At 37.4% G+C, this 22,316-nt stretch overlaps 1 protein-coding gene across 4 annotated transcripts in view; it reads right to left on the bottom strand.

Annotated features, from left to right (window-relative positions):
• arnt2 (aryl-hydrocarbon receptor nuclear translocator 2) overlaps positions 1–22,316 on the bottom strand; it is a 79,250-nt gene that overhangs the window by 4,319 nt on the left and 52,615 nt on the right. For 2 of the 4 annotated variants that reach the window (XM_079638291.1, XM_079638289.1), the window contains 5 exons: positions 12,382–12,457; positions 10,128–10,251; positions 9,347–9,446; positions 8,229–8,370; positions 2,639–2,807 (listed from right to left, as the gene is read on the bottom strand). In XM_079638291.1, coding sequence (XP_079494417.1) covers positions 2,639–2,807; positions 8,229–8,370; positions 9,347–9,446; positions 10,128–10,251; positions 12,382–12,457 — 611 coding nt within the window. The remainder of the gene's footprint in view (positions 1–2,638; positions 2,808–8,228; positions 8,371–9,346; positions 9,447–10,127; positions 10,252–12,381; positions 12,458–22,316) is intronic. The other 2 variants (XM_079638292.1, XM_079638290.1) reach the window with 1 other exon arrangement.

Raw genomic sequence — 22,316 nt, 5'->3', positions numbered from 1 at the left:
AAAATGTTAAAATTAATGACATTTCTGATCTTCAAACTGCTGCTCTGGAAGAGATGTGCTCCCCTGTCACTGAACTGAATATGAAATATGAAAATAGTTCTTTGGAAAAGGTGCAAAGTACAACTTTACTTTTTATGAATTCATCATAGAGAGGGAAGTCATTAAGTCTGGGTAGGGAACAAGGCCATACATATACTCTGGCAAATTTGGGAAAAGCAATGAAGATTTCATAAGGATAAGATTACATGAGCAAAAAAAAAAAAAAAAAAAGGATTTATGCATGTAACATATGCATACGTTACATACATGTATACAATTAACAGTTAAGACAATTATAAATATTTCTGTTCAAAATAAATACTGTTCGTATAAACTTTCTATTCATGAAATAATCCTGAAAAAATTATCATGGTTTTCACAAAAATATTCAGCAGCATGACCGTTTTCAACATTGATAATAATTGAATTATATTAGAATGATTTCTGAAGTATCACGTAACACGAGAAAACTGGAGTAATGGCTGCTGAAAATTCAGCTTTGCCAGCACAGGAATAAATTACATTTTAAAATGTATATTAAAACAGTTATTTTTGATCAAATAAACTTGTCTTATCGATCAAATGGGCAATTTGTGATTCTCATTGGTTACAATTGTGCACATCCCTTCACTAACTAAGGATTACAATGCAATAATGTGCTCAGTTTGCTGGGGGAAAAATGGCATTCAATGAATTAATTCCAAACACAGAAAAAGACATTCCTGCAGTCTCGGCTTCCTTCCTCCTTTTACGCGTTCAAGGGCTGCCCATGTGAGGAGGTGAAGATAAATGTTCCATTTTCTTTAATGACACCATATTAAAAAAGAATTATCTGGACATGGCTTCATTTTCAAGCGGCTGGCAAAAAGTCTTCAGGGCTTGGAAAGCCATTCGGAGTCTGATACACTCGAAATTGAAGTGGGTTTTAATGTCACCTCTTTAACATAAATTACTTATTAAATGGACACACTAATCACAGGTTCAAGGTAGAGAGTTCCCCTCAAGGGACACAACAATGGGAAAAAATACCATTCTGTAAGCCTCCGTACGTACGCCCTGCTTCAAATTAAATTCGGTTCATAGACCTGAATGTGATGGAGAAATTCGAGGCGGCTTTAAACGGATGTAATGCAATAACAACGATTCTACAGTTTCTCCCTTTAAGCCGTTCAGCATGTTCTGCCTTCGGTCGAAGAATGTGAAAAGTTGCACAAGTGTGGTGGTGGATCTTTGCCCTTCGTGTCACGCTGGTCAAATTCCTTACTTAAAAGTGTCAGGATTCAGAAACCAGATCTCTGTAGCATGAGTTAAAAGGTGCAGCTCATGACAGATTAATTAAACACACTGCAGGGTGTTTAAAGCCCTGCACATTACAAAAGACAGACACGCAAGAGCAAGTGAGTTTGACTGATGTAAGATAGAATAGGAGTGGGCGATATGAATGCACAATAATTATACATATATCATGAAGGAGAAGTGACCAGCCCACAGGTGTGTCCACTTCATCGAATCTGGACTCCTTTAAAAAAAAGATTTGGACACCCATTTACTATTTTATTATTTTATTTTTTTACATCTTTCTTGATGTACGTCTTGATTACATAAACGTATTTAAAAAGCAATTTTACAAACTTATTGAATAAGTTATTCATGTTGTGTAACAGTCATGGTTGAAAGTCGCTGTTCTATTGAGAAGTGATTTAAAAGGTTCAAAACTAACATCTAATCGCCTGTTTTTGTGATCACTCGAACCGCAGAAATCTGTTTTTTATCCGGTCTATAATAGAGATTAAGCGGCCAATCCAGAGAAACCAAAACAACAAAACTGTTTGTCTCACTATGGATGCCATACAATTCTCACACTGTCTGCTGTCAAAGACAAAGACTGTTTTGTTGAAGACAAATGTCTGTTTCAGTCATTGTGTGTTATAGTCTGTGTTTTATACGGAAATCTATAAATCGCTGTACATGTAAAAGACAGTTTATAAAGGCATCTGAAAGGGCCCGTGGGAGGATTGTGTTTCCCAGAGGTGCTGTGATGTCACCTCCATATGAATGCCTGTTAATCGAAGACTGACGTCAGTCTGGAACAATCACTGTTTGAAGCGCACCAGGGATCTTCTGTCAATCATGTGGTGAGATCATTTGACCGTTTCAGGTAAAAAACAGAGGGTTGTCACAAAACCAAAATGTCAGTAGCTGATACCAATACTTTAATTGATAATCAATAGCAATCACATAATAAAAAAATAAATAAAAAAAAATACACTCAAATTCAATATTTTGACACAAATCTTTTTTTTGCAAATGCCTTGAGCAGGAATTGTTTAAATAAGGAATATTGTGAGGAACATTCCCGGAAGAAAACTCAAGATTACAATGAGGGACTGTTTGACTGTTTACAATGACTCCCAACTGTTTGAGGGAGTTCAGAAACGCACTGATATAGAGAATAACTCCCTTTGGAGTGACTTCATGCTTTGTAACTTTGCAGACCTTTTCAAAAAAAGAATAATAGGACCCCTATAGCAATGTTAGCGCAATAAACACGTATGCACCAAAATGGAGCAATTTATTGTCATAAATGAACAGATCTTACCAAAAGCAGCGCTGCGATTGGCCAGGTTGGAGTAGGCATTTCCAGAGGGCGAGGAGGTGGCGGGGCTGGACAGAGGGCTGTATGAGGACGGGTCGGCCTGGTAGCTGTGGCTGGAGCCAATGCCGAATGGTGAGGATTGAGCCTTATTGGACTGAGTTTGAATCTGCTGCTGTGGTGGAATGACAGGAGACATGATGATGATGTTAATATACAGTGGAAAATCGTACACTACCATTCAAAAGTTGGGGTCAGTATGTTTTTTTTTTTGGAAAGAAATTATTACTTTTATTCAGGAAGGATGCATTAAACTGATCAAAAGTGACAATAAAAGACAGTTATAAGGCCCTGTTTACACCTGGTATTAAGATGCATTTTGGTCAATTGGATCAAAAGTGGACGACGCTGAATACAGGTGTGGACAGGGTCTAAAACGTTTTGAGTTTGTCCACTTTCAGAGGTAGTCGAAAACACATTCGACCGGATTGCTTTCGCAGTGTAGACGCTCATGTGGTTGAATGTGTTCTAACAGTCACAAAAGAATCTACTCCACGCCTACTGACCTAATGCGTAAACATTATGTGAAGCGCGCTAGCCAGAGGGGATTCAAACTTTGTTGGCTGAAGACCCAAGTTTGGTTTAAAGATGAAAAACGTACCAAGCACAATGTTCTCTCACCATTCCTTATTTCTAACATGCACTCACAGCTTTCGGCATGGTCTTGTGGCTTTCAGAGCAGAAACGAAAGCTGATGCTCTTCTGTTTTACCATTCAATGTCAACCTGGTGCGTTCATATATAAATTGCGTGAGCTTATGTTGTCTAATAGACGGAAAGATCTGAAAAAGCCCATATATTCACAAGCTCAAAGACCCTCCCCTTGAAGAAATCAGGACAGAAGTGGTTGAAAGTAGACAAAAGAGATTAAAACAGCAGGTGTAAACAGTAATGTGTCTCCCTCGTCTACTTGTGATCTGATCGACCAAAACGCATCTTAATACCAGGTGTAAACAGAGCCAAAATGTTACAAAATATTTTCATTTTAAATAAATGCTGTTTGTGACGAGCAGGACGAGGCCGATGGCCGTGAGAGAACTGCGCGAGGCCGGTGGCGTGATTGATGATGAGCAACACCTGCGCGACGCACCGGTCTCGTATCACTCACGGAGGAGCGGAGGCATAAAAGGAGGAGCGGCGATCGTGAAGGACGAGAGAGGACAGGCCTGGATTCATAGGCGTCGATTTCGGGGGGGACGGGGGGGACGCGTACCCACCAGATTTCGTCATGAGTCATTTTGTACCCACCACTTTTTAGGGTTGCTAGTAGGGCTGTAACGATACACCAAACCCACGATTCGGTTCGTATCACAATGGTTGACCCACGATTCAGTTCGTATCACGATTTTTTGGGGGATTTAAAAATAAAATAAAAAGAAATTCGGTGCTGATGCAGTGGTGACCCGTTCATGTAACATATAGGCATAAGGGTGGGGCTGCCAATAAAGCACCTAAAAGCTGCCACAAACAACTGGCAAAAGTAATCTGAATATGTCAAATATAGCAAGGAGACATTTTTATTAATAAACAAGTGTTTTCTGTGTCGCTGCAAAGATCAAGTTGACGATGAACGCGGCAGAGAGTAGGCTAAATGCACATTTCATACGGATAACATAGTTTTCTTTCGTTTTGAATTGTTATGTTTAAAAAGTATGATTTAAAGCGTTCTGTAGGCTAGATAATAGATATATTTATCAGGTCTGTGAGGCAAGAAGGCTGTGCTGAGTTTCGGTTCATTTATGAGACGAGCTCCAGTTCATGCGCAGGCGCCTCCGTGTCGTCGTGATATAGGCTATTATCTGCTTTACTTATTATTTATTAAATCCAGGCAATTGGTTGATGAAACATTGATTAAAATTAAGATACAATTAATACAAAACGAAATTCACTTTAAAGAAAGGCTTTGTGCTTTCTGATTGAGGTCTGTGAAAGTTTTAAAGCATAGCCTATTTTAGTGCCGATTTCAGAGCGGTCACGTCCGTAACATTGTTTTTTCCTCATAAATGCGAACTAAATAAAAATATTAATAAAATTAATATTTTATGTTCTGTGGAGCTCGTTTTATTTTTTTCTCACGTTTATATTAATTTCTGCTTAAATAATGAGTGTATGGAGGAATATAGCTTATTCCGCGCTCAAGCGCATGCATAAATCTTGCCGCAAAGCACCGGCAAAAACAGGCTAATGATAGGCTATATGTCTGAAAAATAATGAGGCATTTTTATTGTTTATTAATAAAATATATATTTCTAAATCAGTGTCGGCTCCAAACATATCTATATACATCTCCACTGTAAAGTGGATGCGCCTTTAGATAGAAATGCACCTTTCATATGGATTACAGCCTAATCAGCCGGTATTTGCTTTCGATTCAAATGTTTTCGTTTAAAAGTGGATATTTCGAGCTTTATATAGAAATATTCATCACGTTTTTGAGGCTATAGGCTACACTGCATTTCAGTTCATTATTGAGACGCGCTCTAGTTCACGCCATGGAGATAATTAGGCGCGCCCTGTTTGTTTTATTTTATTTTACAAAAGCAAAACGTTTTCTTGTAATTGTGAGTTTACCCAAATAAAAGTAGGCTACTTGTTTCCTCTGTTGATAGGAAAATGCAAGTGTTCGCGCCGACGCCTGCCATGCAGTGCGCGCTACATACTCCGCACACACACTTTGGATATGCACCTAATATCCATATAGGCTAATAGCGAACATTTATCTAGGTTAAAGTTAGAGCGAGCTGCCATGCCAGATGGATAAGTCCTTTTCATGTTTAACAAATCAAATCATGCATTTTCTACCTACCGCGAGTAGCTAAGCGCTGCACCAGTTTGAAAAATGTAAAAGCATAACGCGTAGCGAGGGGCCCCACTGATGTTGCTGCGTCTTTATATTAATATTTCGGATTGTTTAAATGATCAGCCCTCGGGGGCCCCCTTAAAATGCGGGGGCCCAGGCAATTGCCATACTAGGTTTTTGTGAAACGCCGCCACTGCATAGGCTAGTAGCTTGCAGAGCTTACATTAGTAAGCTTCAGGACATCGTCTTTCAAAACATGACCTAAGCGAAAGATTAAAAAAATTAATTCGTCATTGTACCCAGCACTTCTGAAAATGCACTTCCGAATGCGTCTCTGTCCCCAGCACATTTCAAACCAAACTGACGCCCATGCCTGGATTGTATGTTGTGTTTTATTATGTGTGGCAGCAGTCGTCCGTGAGGGGCTGCAGTCTTTACTTACTTTCTTACTTAACTTTAGGGGCTGGAATACATACTTTCTATTTGTTTATTTATTTAAAAAGTCTTTCAATGTCTGCCGGTTCCCGCCGTCTCCTTCCCATAACAACTAACCTTGCTACACTGTTATTTGAACTTTCATCACAAACTCGGTTAGGACAGTTGTTTTAAAGTGTTTTAAGAACAAATAGGACCTCAACACTTTCCATTTCATGTCCAACTCAAGACAGCCGTAAATCAGATCTTACAATCAAACTAAAAGTCTTAACTGAGCTGGGCAGAAGGGAAACCACTGCAATCACACAATGACAGCTGCAGACAACAACCTTTACTTTTAATCAATGGAGAACCGCAGAGCTACTTGTGGACCAGCATTTCTCTGTTCTTCTACATAACAAAGGGCTTAATATTGGGATTGACTTTACATATGTTATTATTTAAGATATTACAAAAATGATATACATGCAATTTATTGCTTACTAAAGAGACACAGATGAGAGACCATAAAGCATACACAAACACAGTCATCAGAGATTATTAAAACACACATATCATGAACGCCACACTCAATGTTCTTCATAACCCCCCGTAACCTTCTCTAATGGCAGGACTCGACACTAAGCGTGGCCTAAAACACTATTTAAGAGTCTATTTAACATATCTCCCTCCCTCCTCTTATTGGTTCAAATTACTTTAGTTGCACTTAATGTTTGCAGTTATACAGCTATCCAGTTTGAAAATAAAAACTATATTTTTTTGTATATTTAATAAAATAATAAATCATTTGTAGTTGTTTATTTTTGGAATAAAAAAATAATATATTTTTGGTTATTTTTACTATTAAAGGGCACCTATTATGGAATTTTGAAATTTACCTTTCATGTAGTGTGTAACATAGATCTAAGTGAACAAAAACATCCTGCAAAGTTTGAAATATGAAAGTGCACCGTATATAAAGTTATTGTCTTTCAAAAGTAAGAGTCGACTCAGAGTCATTTTTATGAATCGTTAGAAGACCGAAGCTTTTTCTCTGACTAGATGACGTCAACTTGTAAAGTTATTTGAATACGATACGCCCACTTATTGCGCTCCAAGGCCAGGGAAAATATCATGGCGATGAGATCCTGTGATCTGAAGTGCGGCTCAAAAGACAACTTTTTTCATCTGCTCAAGGAGGAGCATTTGAAGACTAAGTGGCTACAATTCATATAACTATACCACAGAAGAGCCTTGTGCTTTGTTCGCGCCATTTTGAAGACGATTGCTTTACCAACTTAAATGCAATCAAACTTGGATTCGCGAGCCGACTGATATTGAAGGAAGGTTCAGTTTCAAGTGTATTTGCATCAGCTTCCTCCTCCGTATCACAACCTGTAAGTGTTATTAATAATTTTTGCTTTTATATTTGATGTAGCATGCTTAATTATTTTGTTTGTTGTGTAAGCACCGTTTAGCTTCTAGGTCTTCAATGGCAATTGTATTGAGATATGTGAAGTGTTTGTCGTTGTTTTCGGAGTTGTCTAAAGAATAGAGTAATACCTCGTAGTAACGTAACTGCATTTTTTTTGTGTAAAAACGTTGTGTTTATGCATCGGGCTAATACAAACAAAGACTGATTGTGCTTTTGCAATATGAACTCTGGGCTATGCTCGCTAACATAACATTAAATTATTTATCTTATTGTTCGTTTTTTACTACAAACTACAAAGCAGTGGACTATAATCATTATTATAACACAATTTAATTGATAAAAGCATCATTGTACTCCGTGTTAAAAATAAGTATTATCTCTGTAAACACTGCTGGGTCATCTGACCAATCAACACAGATTAGCGTCGCGCAAAGGAGGGGTTTGGTAAAGTGAGTCGTTGAACGAATCATTTGGGAGTTGGTGAGCAAATCATGTAAAAATAAATGCATATTATACGACAACAAAAGTGTTTTTTGACATTGCATGCACGTAAAACTGTTGTTGGGGACTCCCTAAACAACATTAGGAACATTTTAAATGTCATAATAGGTGCCCTTTAAAATATATAATTATACATATTTGTCTTAAATATACTGTACATACACATTATTTTTGGTAAGGCAAGTATTAAAATACATTTTACTACTGCTTTGCCCTGACTGATCTTTTTTAGCCACTGCACCACATCCAAACGTGGATCTGGTTTCAATTCTCCCATCACAATGCTAAAGAGGAATGTTCAGTTCCATTACTTGAATTAATTTGATGGAGAATAGAGCGCCAGTTGCCGGCGCACGCATGCAAAGGCAGCGATGGGTTCATTCTCACCTGGCCAGAGAAGGGCGGTCGGCTTCCTGTCCAGGACACCTGGCCGGCGTTGATCTGCCGGGATATCTGGGTTAGGTTCTGTCCAGCTGAACCAGCTGTGGACTGGATGTCATTGACGCCTGGGACGTGGATCACAGATGAGCTGAAAGACACACATGCACCACATTATGACATTCCTCTGGATTCTCTGTCAAACGTCTAAAGGCTTATTCAAACCAGGCACAGATTTTTGCCAAAATTAAGCATTAAACTATTCAAAAATGCTACAGAACCCTTTTACACCAGGCCCTGTAACAATGCACCATTTATAATGATCATGAAAGCAACATTCACTGCATCCAAACAAAGAATTTTAGGAACAAAATCATGATGGGTCTTGACAGTGACGGTAAAAATAAACTATATATTCCCCATCAAAAGTCTCCTTCAAAGCACAACATCATAGGTTAATCTAATGAAATAATGCCACAAATACTGTCATGGCCAGCAAGAAATTAATAAATGTTCTCAATTCACCAAACATTGACTCCAAAGATAATTAACATTACATCCTGATATACTCCAATATCAACACTTTGTGTCAGGAATGTGACAACATACACTTACACTAGCGTTCAAAAGTTGTTTATGCTTTTTTTTTTACAACCGGCTTAAGAGAGTCATAGTTACTCCCGCCGTTTAAACGCGCTTCATTCAATTTCTTCACTTTGACATTCAGAGCTGCAGGCTTTCACGATGCCTTGCGGATTTATTGACTTCTGCTAACCAAGGCTGCATTTATTTGATTAAAAAAGTGTCATTTTGTGAAATATTATTACAGTGTAAAATGACTGTTTTCTATTTCTATTTCTATTTTGCTGCTCAAGAATAACTTATCACAAAGTTTCCATCCAAAGTTGCAAATTTAACTTACGGTATGTGCAAAACTGTAATATCGCATAAAACATTTGCGAATAAAGCAATGTTAAGTTGCTGTGCAATGAAAATATAGCACATAAAAAACTGCAATCAGGGGTTGTATTTTGCATAAAAGAATATAATACCAGAGTGTTTTTGCATTTCATTTGAAAACTTGTTGTGAACAGGTTTTTAAAGTAGTGAAATATGTTCATTCATACCCGAAGCTCTTGCCAGAGTGTCCGGGCTGGAACGGGCTGCCTTGAGAGTATAACTGCTGCCCACCAGCAGTGGACGAGGGAACCATCATCTTTTTATCAGCTAAACACAAACAAACCCAATAAACAAAGATCCTTATCAAGCGCACAGTTATTGAATGACTACATTTACGAAATGAGACAGTCACACAACACATCACAGCATCATATTTATCGGCTACAAAGACGCTGATGAAAAAGAAGAGAAAACTACAGACAAACATGTAAACTTTTTAAATTTTAACAGCGAAATTACTCCGCAAAACCAGCTTGGAATCATTTTTGTTTTTGCATATGCAATAATATAATAAATGTTTTTTTTTGTATAGAAAAAGTATATTTTTATATATATACATATATTTATATACTTTTTTTTATAATAATAGAGACAAACTACAGAGGAAAGACATGTAACGTTAACAGAATTGCCCAGCTAAACCAGCCTGGACCAGCTAATGACCCTAAATAACTGACTCTGACCATCAGAAGCTGGATTTTCCAGTACGTGTTTTAGCTGGAATTTCCGACTTAATTTCTTTGTAAATTCTTTGTAATACCTACCAACTGTAGCAATCATACATTGTATACATATCATACCATGCATTAAAATAGTGTATGAACTCTAGCTGGCAGACATGCGCAGGCTTTGTAATTACATTAAGCGAAATTACAGTAAATTGCTTGTTTAGATTAAAATCAGTGTGTGATGGAGTGCTAGTCACATGTAATATATCTAAGAACATACATCCAGAGATCCCTGTGTACATGTCACTGAAGCGAGGGTCTCTCTCCTGGGAGAACAGCGAATCGGCTTTGTCGATGGTCTTGCCCGCCTCATGAACGCCGGATTGCACGCTGGCAACCGGCACCTGTGGGTGTCAACATGAGAGGGTCAGTTTGTTATTGATTACTTAGCTTGAATGAAAACTAAATGCTAAATAAGAGATTAAGACAATGCCACAAGGATCACAAACGTAACTTCACTGAAAGTGTTAAACTGCAAGCTCAGGAATCAATAATGATGACCAAAAAAAAGTCTCTTTCTAAATTGCACCAAGATCCCATGTGTGAGGAGTTATCTATTTTCAACAAATAATCCTCACTGCTTTATTAAGATTGACTCAAATGACCCCTTCAACATAAACAGCATATGATATAGCATAACAACATTATCACGTATGACTCAAAGCAAATGTAGATTATTAAGTTGTAAAAGTTGTGAAAGATAAAGACAGAGGGCATATTCCAAACGACGGGTGACTTCACCTCATAGCTATGTCCTATTTTTATAACACAGATTCCACAGAGAGGGAGTTAACAGTCCACAGCTAAAATTATGCAGATTCTCTATTGCATTTATCAGTCATTACCCACAGTGACATACAGTGCTTTAAGCAATTCTAGCACGCATACCAAGCAAACTAACATGTCGTGAAGCATAAAGCACACAATAGTGACCTCATACTTTTACAGTTTATCCATTCAAATGAAAAAAGAATAATAATAATTTTGAGCCATGAATTAAACCAACTAGCTTTGAGATGAATCACAACATGCAAAAAAGTATTTGAAATTCAGAAAAAACATACAAGTACTTAAAGTAAACATGAAATGAAAGTTGCAACTGATTTTACTACCATATTGTGACGTATTTCCATTTTATCAAACAAGGATTAAAAAGAGGTAAAAATATCGCTTGGTGATTGTATTGTAAAAAGTGAGCGTTGCACACTTGAATAAAGGCAGAACTGAATGCAGCGCGTCATCAAATGAGCATATCACAGGATGAGCAAGTTATGACATTTTGATTAAAGATCAAATAAATGCATGTATGATTTGTTCACAATAAAAAATAAATAGGGTCAAAATTGATTTCATGCTGACTTTAAATTCTTTTGTAAGACAATGAATTACACGTACCACAAAACATAGCAAATAACAATTTAATTAAAAACAAGTGTACAATTAGTGTACAAGTACAAGTGTCTTTTCACTTAGTGTAAAAAATTATATGTTGAATTTAACCAGTAATATTGGCTATTTTCATGACAAAAACCAAACGTGAATAAATTAAATAAGATATTTAAGACAAAATTTCCCTAATTAAAAAAATATAATAATAATTGCATTAACTTGATTATATACCTAAAACCACTTTGATACAACAGAAAAGCTAAGGTAAAAGATCTGTCTAAAATCTCAGTTGTTTCTACAATCACTGTTTCTCCTAGACACCAATAAGATTAAATAGAGAAAAAAGGGAGACTTTTGCTAAAGTCTGTTATTTTATGAAAAAAGTAAATATTTCAATAATTTAACAACATATTTGCATGTTCACAATTCTCTGATGTCAGTAAATGGTCACATGACAATGACAGGCAGTTAAACAAATAAAATATTCAATCTTCTTTATCAAGCGTTTCATTTTGATTTTGTTTTTATTATTTATTTATTTTTATTTAAATTTTTTATGATTGTATTAATTATTAGCTTTTCATTTTACTTACAAAGCGCAATTTGAGAAAAACTGGTCTAGAGTTTCCGCAGATTTAGTAATCGACAATCAAACATCATATATCTCAATATGAACTCTCATTTCTCATCAAACGCCCACAAAACCAAACGATCTGAGCCATAATCCACATTAATTTTATAGCTCTAAACTATTTAGTATAAAGTATATAGTATAACAACAATAACTAAGGGATTTTCTGAGAAACATCTGAAACGAAGTTGATGAAACATGACAGTTAACTCCGTTAAGTCTCTCGAGGTTTTAAAGAGCACTTCTAGAGAATAAAATTTTCCTCTGGGAGCTTCACTGTCTGATATTCAGTTTTTATAAATCTAGAACAGGCTCAGCTGTGACACTAATGGAGGGACTTGCATATAAAATGAAGGAGGATAAATTATACATACTACACAAGCTAAAAAGAGTAATGCACCTGTAAGGGTTAGGTGACTAAATGACAAACTAAGAGAAAAGTGTGTATGCGCACCTGCGACAGGTCATAAGCAGTCAGTCCATCTCTCTGGTGAACCTCCAGTTCGGCCTGCTGCTGCTGCTGAAGCTGCCTGGAATAAAACACAACCAACATACAACTTTAACATCAACACCTGCTGTTTATCATATTCCAGTTTGATTAAAGGCATCATCAACTGAGCAAGTAGATAGATATACTAGTCCGATAAACGACCTCAGATGTATTATATATATTCGATTTCAGTTAAAACAGATCAATCACATACATAACACTCCAACGCCAGCAGCCATATCACCCTGTAGCCCAAGACTGGTTTCCCACTGAAGCTAAGCAGGGCTGAGCCTGGTTAGTACCTGGATGGGAGACTCCTGGGAAAACCAGGTTGCTGCTGGAAGGGGTGTTGAGGCCAGCAGGGGGCGCTCACCCTGTGGTCTGTGTGGGTCCTAACACCCAGTATAGTGATGGCGACACTATACTGTCAAAGAGCACCATCCTTCGAGACGTTAAACCGAGGTCCTGACTCTCTGTGGTCCCTTGGCACTTCTTGTAAAGAGTAGAGGTGTAACCCCAGTGCCCTGGCCACATTCCACTCACTGGCCCTTTCCAATCATGGCCTCCTAATAATCCCCATCCACCAAATTGGCTCTATCACTCTCTCTCTGCTCTCTTTACCTGTAGCTGGTGTGCGGTGAGCGCACTGGCGCCATTGTACTGTGGCTGCCGTCGCATCATCCAAGTGGATGCTGCACACTGGTGGTGGTTGAGGAGATTTCCTGATACAATTGTAACAGTAGAACATAAATGCGCTATATAAATGCCTCATTTAATCATTCAGTTAGCATGTTAAATATTAAAGTTCATGACAGTGCAATTAGAAAAAGACTGAACAAGCAAGGCTTGTTTGGAAGGGTTGCCAGGAGAAAGCCTCTTATCTCTAAAAAAAACCCAAAAAAACATAGCAGCACGGCTTAGGTTTGCAAAGTTGCATCTGAACAAACCACAAGACTTCTGGAACAATGTCCTTTGGACAGACGAGACCAAAGTGGATATGTTTGGCCATAATGCACAGCGCCACGTTTGGTAAAAACCAAACACAGTATCAGCAAAAACACCTCATACCAACTGTTAAGACTTAACAGTTCATACCGGTTAAACTGGTGATGATTTGGGCTCGTTTTGCAGCCACAGGACCTGGGTACCTTGAGTCGACCATGAACTCCTCTGCATATGAAAATATTCCAGTGTCAAAAGTGGAACACTTTTACCTGTCTGTCCGACAGGTAAAACATTTCCGAAATTGGGTCATGCAACAGAACAATGATCCCAAGCATACCAGCAAATCTACAACAGAATGGTTGAAAAAGAAAATAATCAAGGTGTTGCACTGGCCCAGTCAGAGTCCAGTGCCCGGTATAATCTCTTAGGTAAGGGAAACATTTAAGTGTTTCACGACAGCGATCCTGGATTCACGTTATAAAAGTCTGTTGTTGCCATAGATACGCAAAACACTAACACTAAATAAAGTAGGCTAGGATATCGGAATGGATAAAGAAAACAAAAAAAGAAAGCCTACTTGGACAGAGGAGAAATGCATTCTTCTTGACGAATATGGTAAACGAAAACCAATTTTGAAAAGCAAACAAAATCCCAATGTAACTGCGGAATCTTGATGTGAAGAGGACGGTTCAGGAAGCCCTTAAAAAATACGAAAACATCTCTGTGGTCGCAAAAAAAGAGCTGAGCGCTTATAAGAAAGAAGCCAACAAAACAGGTAAGATTAAGCAAGACTACGCTTTTAAGATTGTATGCACCGCACCGTGGTGAAGAGTTAAGTGTTAAGACCTAACGATTACAAAACTGACCAATAGGTCGCTGTCTAGTTTGTTAGCGATGTCAAATATTGCGCGTCGATCAAATCGGTATTCTTGCAACAATTTTTCATCACTAAGATGGTCCAAAGGGTTCTCCCTATCCCTAAAAATTATTCTTGGCACATAATGATCTTGAGCTGGTTCCATAAATTCAGCCATGTAGTCTTATTTTTGCCCGTGTTACTCGTAACACCATGTCCTAACTACACGCGACGCGACGCCGCGACACGCGATAAAAGGTATCTTTTCCATGTTAATCAGAGTTTTTGTCCTAACCAGACGCGACGGCGACACGCAAAGTTTCTAATTTAGAAACGGTTCCTATTTCTGCGACGTCGCGGCTGACAGATCCGCCCACACAGAGATCTCATTGAATAAACTGATTGTCATATGAAGAAATTACACTGGTTATGAGTACACATTATTTATTTTTAGTTAAAAATAGGTCACTGTGCCGTGTGCCACAAGCGATAATGGATAATTTACCTCAGATTTTGAAAGCATAGGCCTATAGCCTAATATAGCGTTCAAACTGAATTCTATGCAAACATACAACTGTACTTCATAACAAAATTAGTCAATAAGTATATTTTGTTAATGTTTTGATTTTTAATAATGTTATTTCTTGATTTGATTATGTCCTTACCCATTTCCAATGCGAGTGCGGGCCAGCAGTGCGCTTTCACAGAGAGACTCCGCCCACACGCTGTTCTGAATGGCTGTGATTTTTTGATTGACGTGTGCTGTCTCACAGTCGCGTCGCGTCTAGTGTGGACAGACACACTTGCTGTCGCTGGAATTTTATCGCGTCGCGTGTAGTTAGGACACGGTGTAAGGTTACGATTTCCAAACCTTAAGTTATACTTAGGGAAATGACCGTTAAGGGTTTTATGCAACACTTAACGCTTTTTAAGGGATTACTTAAGTGAAAAAACAGCATTTAGGGGAAATTCAAAGTGTTTATGACGTTTCACTTAAAGAAACCCTTAAGTAACACTTAAGGGGTTTTCTTTCCGCAACACCCTTAGGTTTAAGTGAAACATAAGGGTGAACTTAAGGGAAAATTACACTTAAGGTGCTTTATGCAACCGGGCACAGATGATTTTTTATTATTATGCCCTAGTACGTAAAACTATAAAAAAGGGTGTACTTTCTTTTTCACATGACTGTACATGCTAAAAGCAAATGTTATTGACACCAACCACACAGTTTCATTTGTGCGTCCCATTAAATAAGAAAGAGTTGCTGTCTATGTAGAGTGCACCAAGTTGGTTACTTATGAGGGTCCATTTCAGTTAGGAGGCCACCTATTCAGCTGCCAATGTAGACAGTAGACTATGTATTTGTAATACTCCAATATGGACTATAATATTGTTCATATAATTGTATAGAGTATTATATAGAATAGAATATTGTGTGGTTTAGTGGATTAATTTCTTAACTGGCAACACAGAGGTTTTAGGCTTTGGGGAAAATAGCACTATTTTAATTAATATGTTATAGGATTGAATACAATATATTAACAATCAGCATGTCTTTCACTTCATATGCAATCTTGGGTGGACTGAAAAACAGAGAGCTTGTCACAATGCATTATGGGGTTGCACTCTGCAGAAACTACACATGCAATGGTGTCTCCGCATAATCACACTGCCTAACTTTTGCATCAAAAATGCATCTTCGATGCCTTAAAATCCTGCCTATGTGGCCCGCTCACTAGGTTTTAGAACAGAGCTGATGTGTTTCTAAGGAAAACAGATTCTCTGGCTGCTTTTGAGCTGAATGGAAATTCCCTACTGAGAAGCAAAGCTCTTATTATAAGATATCTTTGTTCAGTTTCACTATCAATAAGACGTGTCAGAGCTTCAAATATATCTGCAAATGAAAAGGGGTGCTTTTCCTATCTAAAGGAAATCATATTACCCTGGAAAGAAAAAAAACCTATTATATCAAGAGGTGGTTGGAAATTGCCCATGAAAACACACACAGACCCAGATATTAGCGGTTTGAAATGTGCGCAGACATTCTGAGAGCACACTAGGCCACCTGGACCAACAGTGGAATGAGATGGATTAAACCCAAAACACTGAACTACACTTGAACTTCTTGAGAACAGAAAGAACGGAGGGGAAAAACTGAAACAAAAATTTAAAAAGGGCAAAAACATCCAAGCATCCAAGTTTCCACAGGAACTCAAACTCTCCCCTGCCTCCCTCTGCAATTAACTCACTATGTCTCTAAATATGAAAAACGATTACAAGGACGCCACAGTACTTTCATCTCGGCATGGGAAATCATGAGCCGGTAACGTGCCGCCTGTGCTTGGGTGACTGCCACACGTTTCTGAATGGGAAGAGTCTCGGTGGATGCGAGTGTAAGTGAACCTATAGGACGGATCACGGTTGTCATGGCAACAAGGGAGGAGAACGCAGCGCGAAACTGGACCATGCATGCTGAGAGAGACAGATATAAATTGAGACAAGCAGACAGACAAGACACAAGAGAACAACATTCACTGATTCATTATTTCCAGAAGCTCAACATCCTTGTTGAAACACACAGCTGTTGCTCAGCTAGTTGGTGGGTTGTCTGGGTTGACTAGCTGACTATTTGGTCTTAAGGCGAGACACTACAGGTGAATAGGGTAACATTTTTAACTTACAGATATCACCAAGAAACTTTACCAGTTGATTACTCGCATGAATTGCAAGTTTTCTACAATTTTATGTTTAAATATGCTAATCAGGCTATATCTAATTAAATATGTGCTAATGTGCATATATTTTGAAGTGACGAATCTGACCATTGAAAAAAGCGTCGCGTGACGATTCTGAACGAATCACGTTGTCAGAAATTGGCATCAGCCAATGAGATAAGCATTTCGAGTTAAATCGCCCATTTTACTTTCATGATTGGTTGCTGATAAACAGGAAATGACCATATTCGGCTCTAACAGCATTGTAAAGGAGAGAGAGAGAGCTTTCTAACTGTGTATGTGATGACAGGGTGCAGACAGCGATCGCGGAGCAGCGGGATGATTTAGAACGCCAACTTTTGTCTACAGAACAGGAGAAATCTACAGACGCAAACAGACAAAGTGTAGTAAAATAAAGACCTAAATGTGTATTTTGGACTTTTTTTCAGCACAAGTCTGAAAGAAGACATGTTATTGAAGACAAATAGCCCAAAATCTCAAAATTGACCAGTGAAAAAAAACCCCCCGATGTTTTTGCCTGCCGTGTCCCGCCTTAAGGAAGACTAATTATAAGTTTGCTGCCCACCAAACACTGACAAATGTCTTGGTAATATATGCATGCTAAAATCAGTCTTTTAATAGGGCAGATGACAAATAATAAAAAAATCCTACAGCTGCATCTTTAAATATTCATAATAAAAAATTTTTTTATTATTTGTATGCATTTATTTGTATTACTTATTTTATCAATATATTATTATAAAGACAAAGCACACAAATATTGAGTAAAATAGTCCATTTTAAATTAGACTGAACTATTTTTATTGATTTACAGGATTTAAAGCGAGACACGGCAGGCAAAAACAAAAGTATTTTACTACACTTTGTCTATTTACGTCTGTAGATTTCTCCGAAATTCAACAAAAGTTGGCGTTCTAAATCAACGCTCTGCTCCGCGATCTCTCTCTGCTTCCTTTAATCTCACACATCGTTGGAAAGCGCTCTCTCTCCTTTACAATGCTGTCGGATCAAAATATGGTCATTTCCTTTTAATCAGCAACCAATCGTGAAAGTATAATGGACATTTAACTCTAAAAGCGAAATCTCATTGGCTGATGTCAATTTCTGACAACGTGATTGGTTCAGATGCATCACGTGACGCGCTCTGACATTTAGATCTGTGTTTTTGACTTTTTCTGCTCAGTTGCAGGCCATAAATGCTGTGTTTATAAGTTTTGATGTGATTTAGGTGGTTTGTATTGTTGTTGCTAATGATTTGATAAGATATTGTGTCAGTAAATAGTTGTTTCCACTAAAAAAGTATGATTTTTTACATCACAAATCTTTAAATGCCTTTTTCTCAAAATGATTTTTTTTGTAGCACCTATGTACACCAAACTTTCCAGTTATACACTTAGCAGTATTCTGAAGATATGTTCAGAGGGATTTGTTAATAAATCATTCCTGGCCTGATTTATGTGACATTTTAATAAAAAAAAATATGGCGAAAATCGATTTAAGGCTATGGACAGTATATTTTGATTTCCTAGGTAATGAAAGCATATATCCTGAAATCCCTCTGAACATCTTTTTTCATCTTGTGTGTAATCAAAATGAAAAAAGAATTTTGCACCTGGCTTTATCATATGTTCAGATCTATCTACCGAAAATATATGCAAAATTGCACATATTTAATGAGATAATGCCTAATTTGCATAATTAAACATACAAATTTCAAAAACTTGTAATACATTTTTTTATGAACTTGTGTAAGTAATCAACTGAGGAAGTTTCATGGTGATATCTATTATTTTAAAATTGTACCCTATTCACCTGTAGTGTCTCGCCTTAAAACAATATATTTACAATACATTTCCTGTCACAATGCATTATGGGGTTGCGGTCTACACATGCAATGGTGTCTCAGCATAATCACACTGCCTAACTTTTGATTCAAAAATGCATATTTGATGCCTTTAGATCCTGCCTACTCATAGGTTCGGGAGAATTTATTTAAATCAATTATAAACTGCGTCTCTAAATTGCTCTGCTAAAAATAGATTGAAATAAATTATTTAAAAGAAAATGTGAATCTAATGACTAGTCCTTCTGAGCCATCGCTAACAGCCATGTTGTTCACCCTTAAATCATGACTGGTGAAGATGAGCTGACAGCATGCTCTTTCTAGAAGGTTTAAGTCTTGATGGTAAGGCTTGTTAAACAGACACCAGCACACTCACATTCAAAACACAAATGTCATGTTGGTCTCATCCGGATTGATAGGCTAATCATCATTATTTATAGTTAATGATAATTGATCATTAATAATGCTATAATTCTGAGACAACTAAACAAACTTTCACCTTTGCTAAAAACCTGTATCTGGATCAGTTTCTTCCTGGTTGAAGAAAGAATAAGTATCTTTGGCAAACAGCATTTTAGTTTTGCAGCTGGGTTTCAATACAAAACTGTATTTATGGTTTGATGTCAGCCCAATTCATTTCATGAGCATTTCTCTTTTAGTTTGTACACTCCTTCGCTCAGCAAAAGCAAACAACTCTGCAATAATACACCAACACTTCATATCAGAGCATCAAATCCTGCTGAATTAAAGTATTACTGACCCCAAAGTTAGACACACACACTGTATTTTTCAGTCTTTTGTTATATATAAAAGGCTGAAACATATTGAGGGTTTTTGTTGTTATATTGCTTGGCCTTAGTGACCAGCCATGTTTGTCTTCTAAGCAGGGTTGCTCAAGGGGACAGTGATGAATCAGTGGAGTTCTTCTGGGGTTTGAATCAACAGTCTTTGTGTTTACAGCTTTAACCGTAATGCCACACCACCACAAGACCCAGATACCTGTCTAGAGACATCTCCATATAAAGGGCGTTGAGAAAAAACACCACAGAAAAAAATAGACCGATCATTAGTAACTCTGAAACAAAAGTTTCGATATTTTCTTACAGGCGCCAGACAGACACACAGATCACACCACTGTCAAAGCTGCTGGACGAGTGCGCTGGATGAATGGATAGTATTCAGAGGTGCTGCACTGTGAACTTTTTTTGTTTGAGAGAACATTTGATACTATGATATAAAGTGCTGATGTATTATTGCAGAGTTATGTGCTTTTGCTAAACAAAGGAGTGTGCAAACTAAAAGAGAAATGCTCATGAAATGAATTGGGCTGACATCAAACCATAAATACAGTTTTGTATGGAAACCCAGCTGCAAAACTAAAATGACTGATTGGTCAGATCGCCGGTCAATCAAACTCCCTGCGAAGGGTCAATTCAGCAAGGATGCATTCAATTAATTGAAAGTGACAATTGAAAGTAATATCTTGAGCAGCAAATCAGCATATTAGAATGATTTCTGAAGGATCATGTGACTGATGACTGAAGTAATGATGCTGAAAATTCAGCTTTGCATCACAGGAATAAATTACGTTTTAAAATACTTTCAAATACAAAGCAGTCACTTTAATTTGTAATATTATTTCACAAAATAACTGTATTTACTGTACTTTATTCAAATAAATTCAGCCTTGGTGAGAATAAGAGACTTCTTAATGAGACATGTAATTCAATGATAATCTTGCCTTCTGCAGACACTCTGAAATCTCATTTGCAATTGCACAGAGACTGACATCATTTATGGCAAATGTCACTGCTTCTTTCATTTGTTCAAATATATAGAATGAGGAATGAGATTTGAGAACGGCTGCACAGGGGATTTTCTATAAATAACCTAAATTAGATGTCTGAAGACTTGAATATAGAGCACAAGTCATACGAGCTACTTTTATGGTGTTTTTGGAGCTTGACAGACGTGGTCATTATAGACGTTCATTGTGCAGAGAAGATATAGACAGAACAACAGCAGCATGCAGGTGTGGGACGACATGAGGGAAAGAAAATAATGACTGAATTGCCTTTTTCTTAAACAATTCCTTTAAACGCAGCACGTCAGTCTGTGACACCAAGCATTTGGCTCTATTCTTGCTGTTTGCATCTTATCTGCTTACCTACCACACCGTCTGTCTGAGGGGTGAGTGTTTATCGGTGCCTTTCCACCTTCTTCCTCTCTCCATGCCCTCTCTCACCCACAGCATTACTGTCTATCTGCAGGCAGTTTGCCAGTCTGGAGCCCTGAAGCTGCCGTCTCACCTTGGCACTGCTGTGCATGAATATTCATCTCACTGGTACCTGCTGCTCTTATTATTTACCCATAATCTCAAAGTCAATACGAGGAAAATGACACCTAATGTGAGAAAAACTTTGTTTATTTCTAACCTTTTAATAATAACTTTCATGCTGGGATTTCTTGGCCTGCGCACTGCAAAAACTCATTGTCTTAATCATTATTTGTCTCGTTTTCCAGTAAAAATATCTCAATGACTCCAAAATAAGATGAATTTACATTTACTAGATATTAAGATATTAATTTATCTAGAATTAAGCTTATTCTTACCCTATTGGTAAATATATTTTTCTTGTTTCTCTCGCTGAATGTTTATCCTTATCCTATAAAAAAATAAAAATAATAATAGATCTGCCATCAGCCAATCACAGTGTTCTGGAAACACTGCCTCCTATCACAGGATTTTCCACCTGAATTTCAAGATCAAAAGAGGCCTTCATTTGCTTTTGTTGCTGTCTAAAAATCATTAAACACACCATTTAATCCCATATTTTGCAATATTTGTTATTTTTTGTTATTTTTGCAATTATCTCATCCAATTCTATTTTAAGGAGGATCTGCCTTTCTCGCTGTTTAAGGAGTATCTGCCTTTTGTGCATTTTTGTGGAAAAAAATGATCATTTTATCATCCAATTTAATTTTTGAGGAGGATCTGCCTTTCTTGCCCCCAGGGTGACTCATTCTAGCATTCTTCCACGTGTCATGGACTGGGGAGTCTGGGATATAGCTGATGCCATGTGTGATGAATGTCTCCCATATATTCACACTCTCCCAAAAGTACAACACACAAACACAATCACTCAGGAGTTTACAGGCACACAAACTGAAGTGCTGCATTCGCACACACCTTATTCCACAAAGGATGTGGATCGCAGCACCCCAAAAGCTAAATATTTGGATTGCTTACACAAATAAATAAAGTAAACCAATGTTTCTAACAACATATTATTGTTTGGCTTTTTGTTCAACTTGATTGAAACAATCTACAACATTATTAAAATACCTCATAAATAAAAAAAGAGGTATCAAAATACTTTAGTTACAGCATTCCCGAGTTAATTTCAGCACACTACTCTCCCAAACATAACTGATTTTCATAATATATACAACCTAAAATTGTTGAAAAGGCAGGTTCTCTCGTGGGTGACATATTTGTTTTCTGTGTTTAGTAACATGG

The sequence above is a fragment of the Phoxinus phoxinus genome, assembly GCF_949152265.1.
Source record: "Phoxinus phoxinus genome assembly, chromosome: 2".
Classification (NCBI taxonomy): domain Eukaryota; kingdom Metazoa; phylum Chordata; class Actinopteri; order Cypriniformes; family Leuciscidae; genus Phoxinus; species Phoxinus phoxinus.
This window is presented reverse-complemented; position numbering and strand designations above follow the sequence as displayed.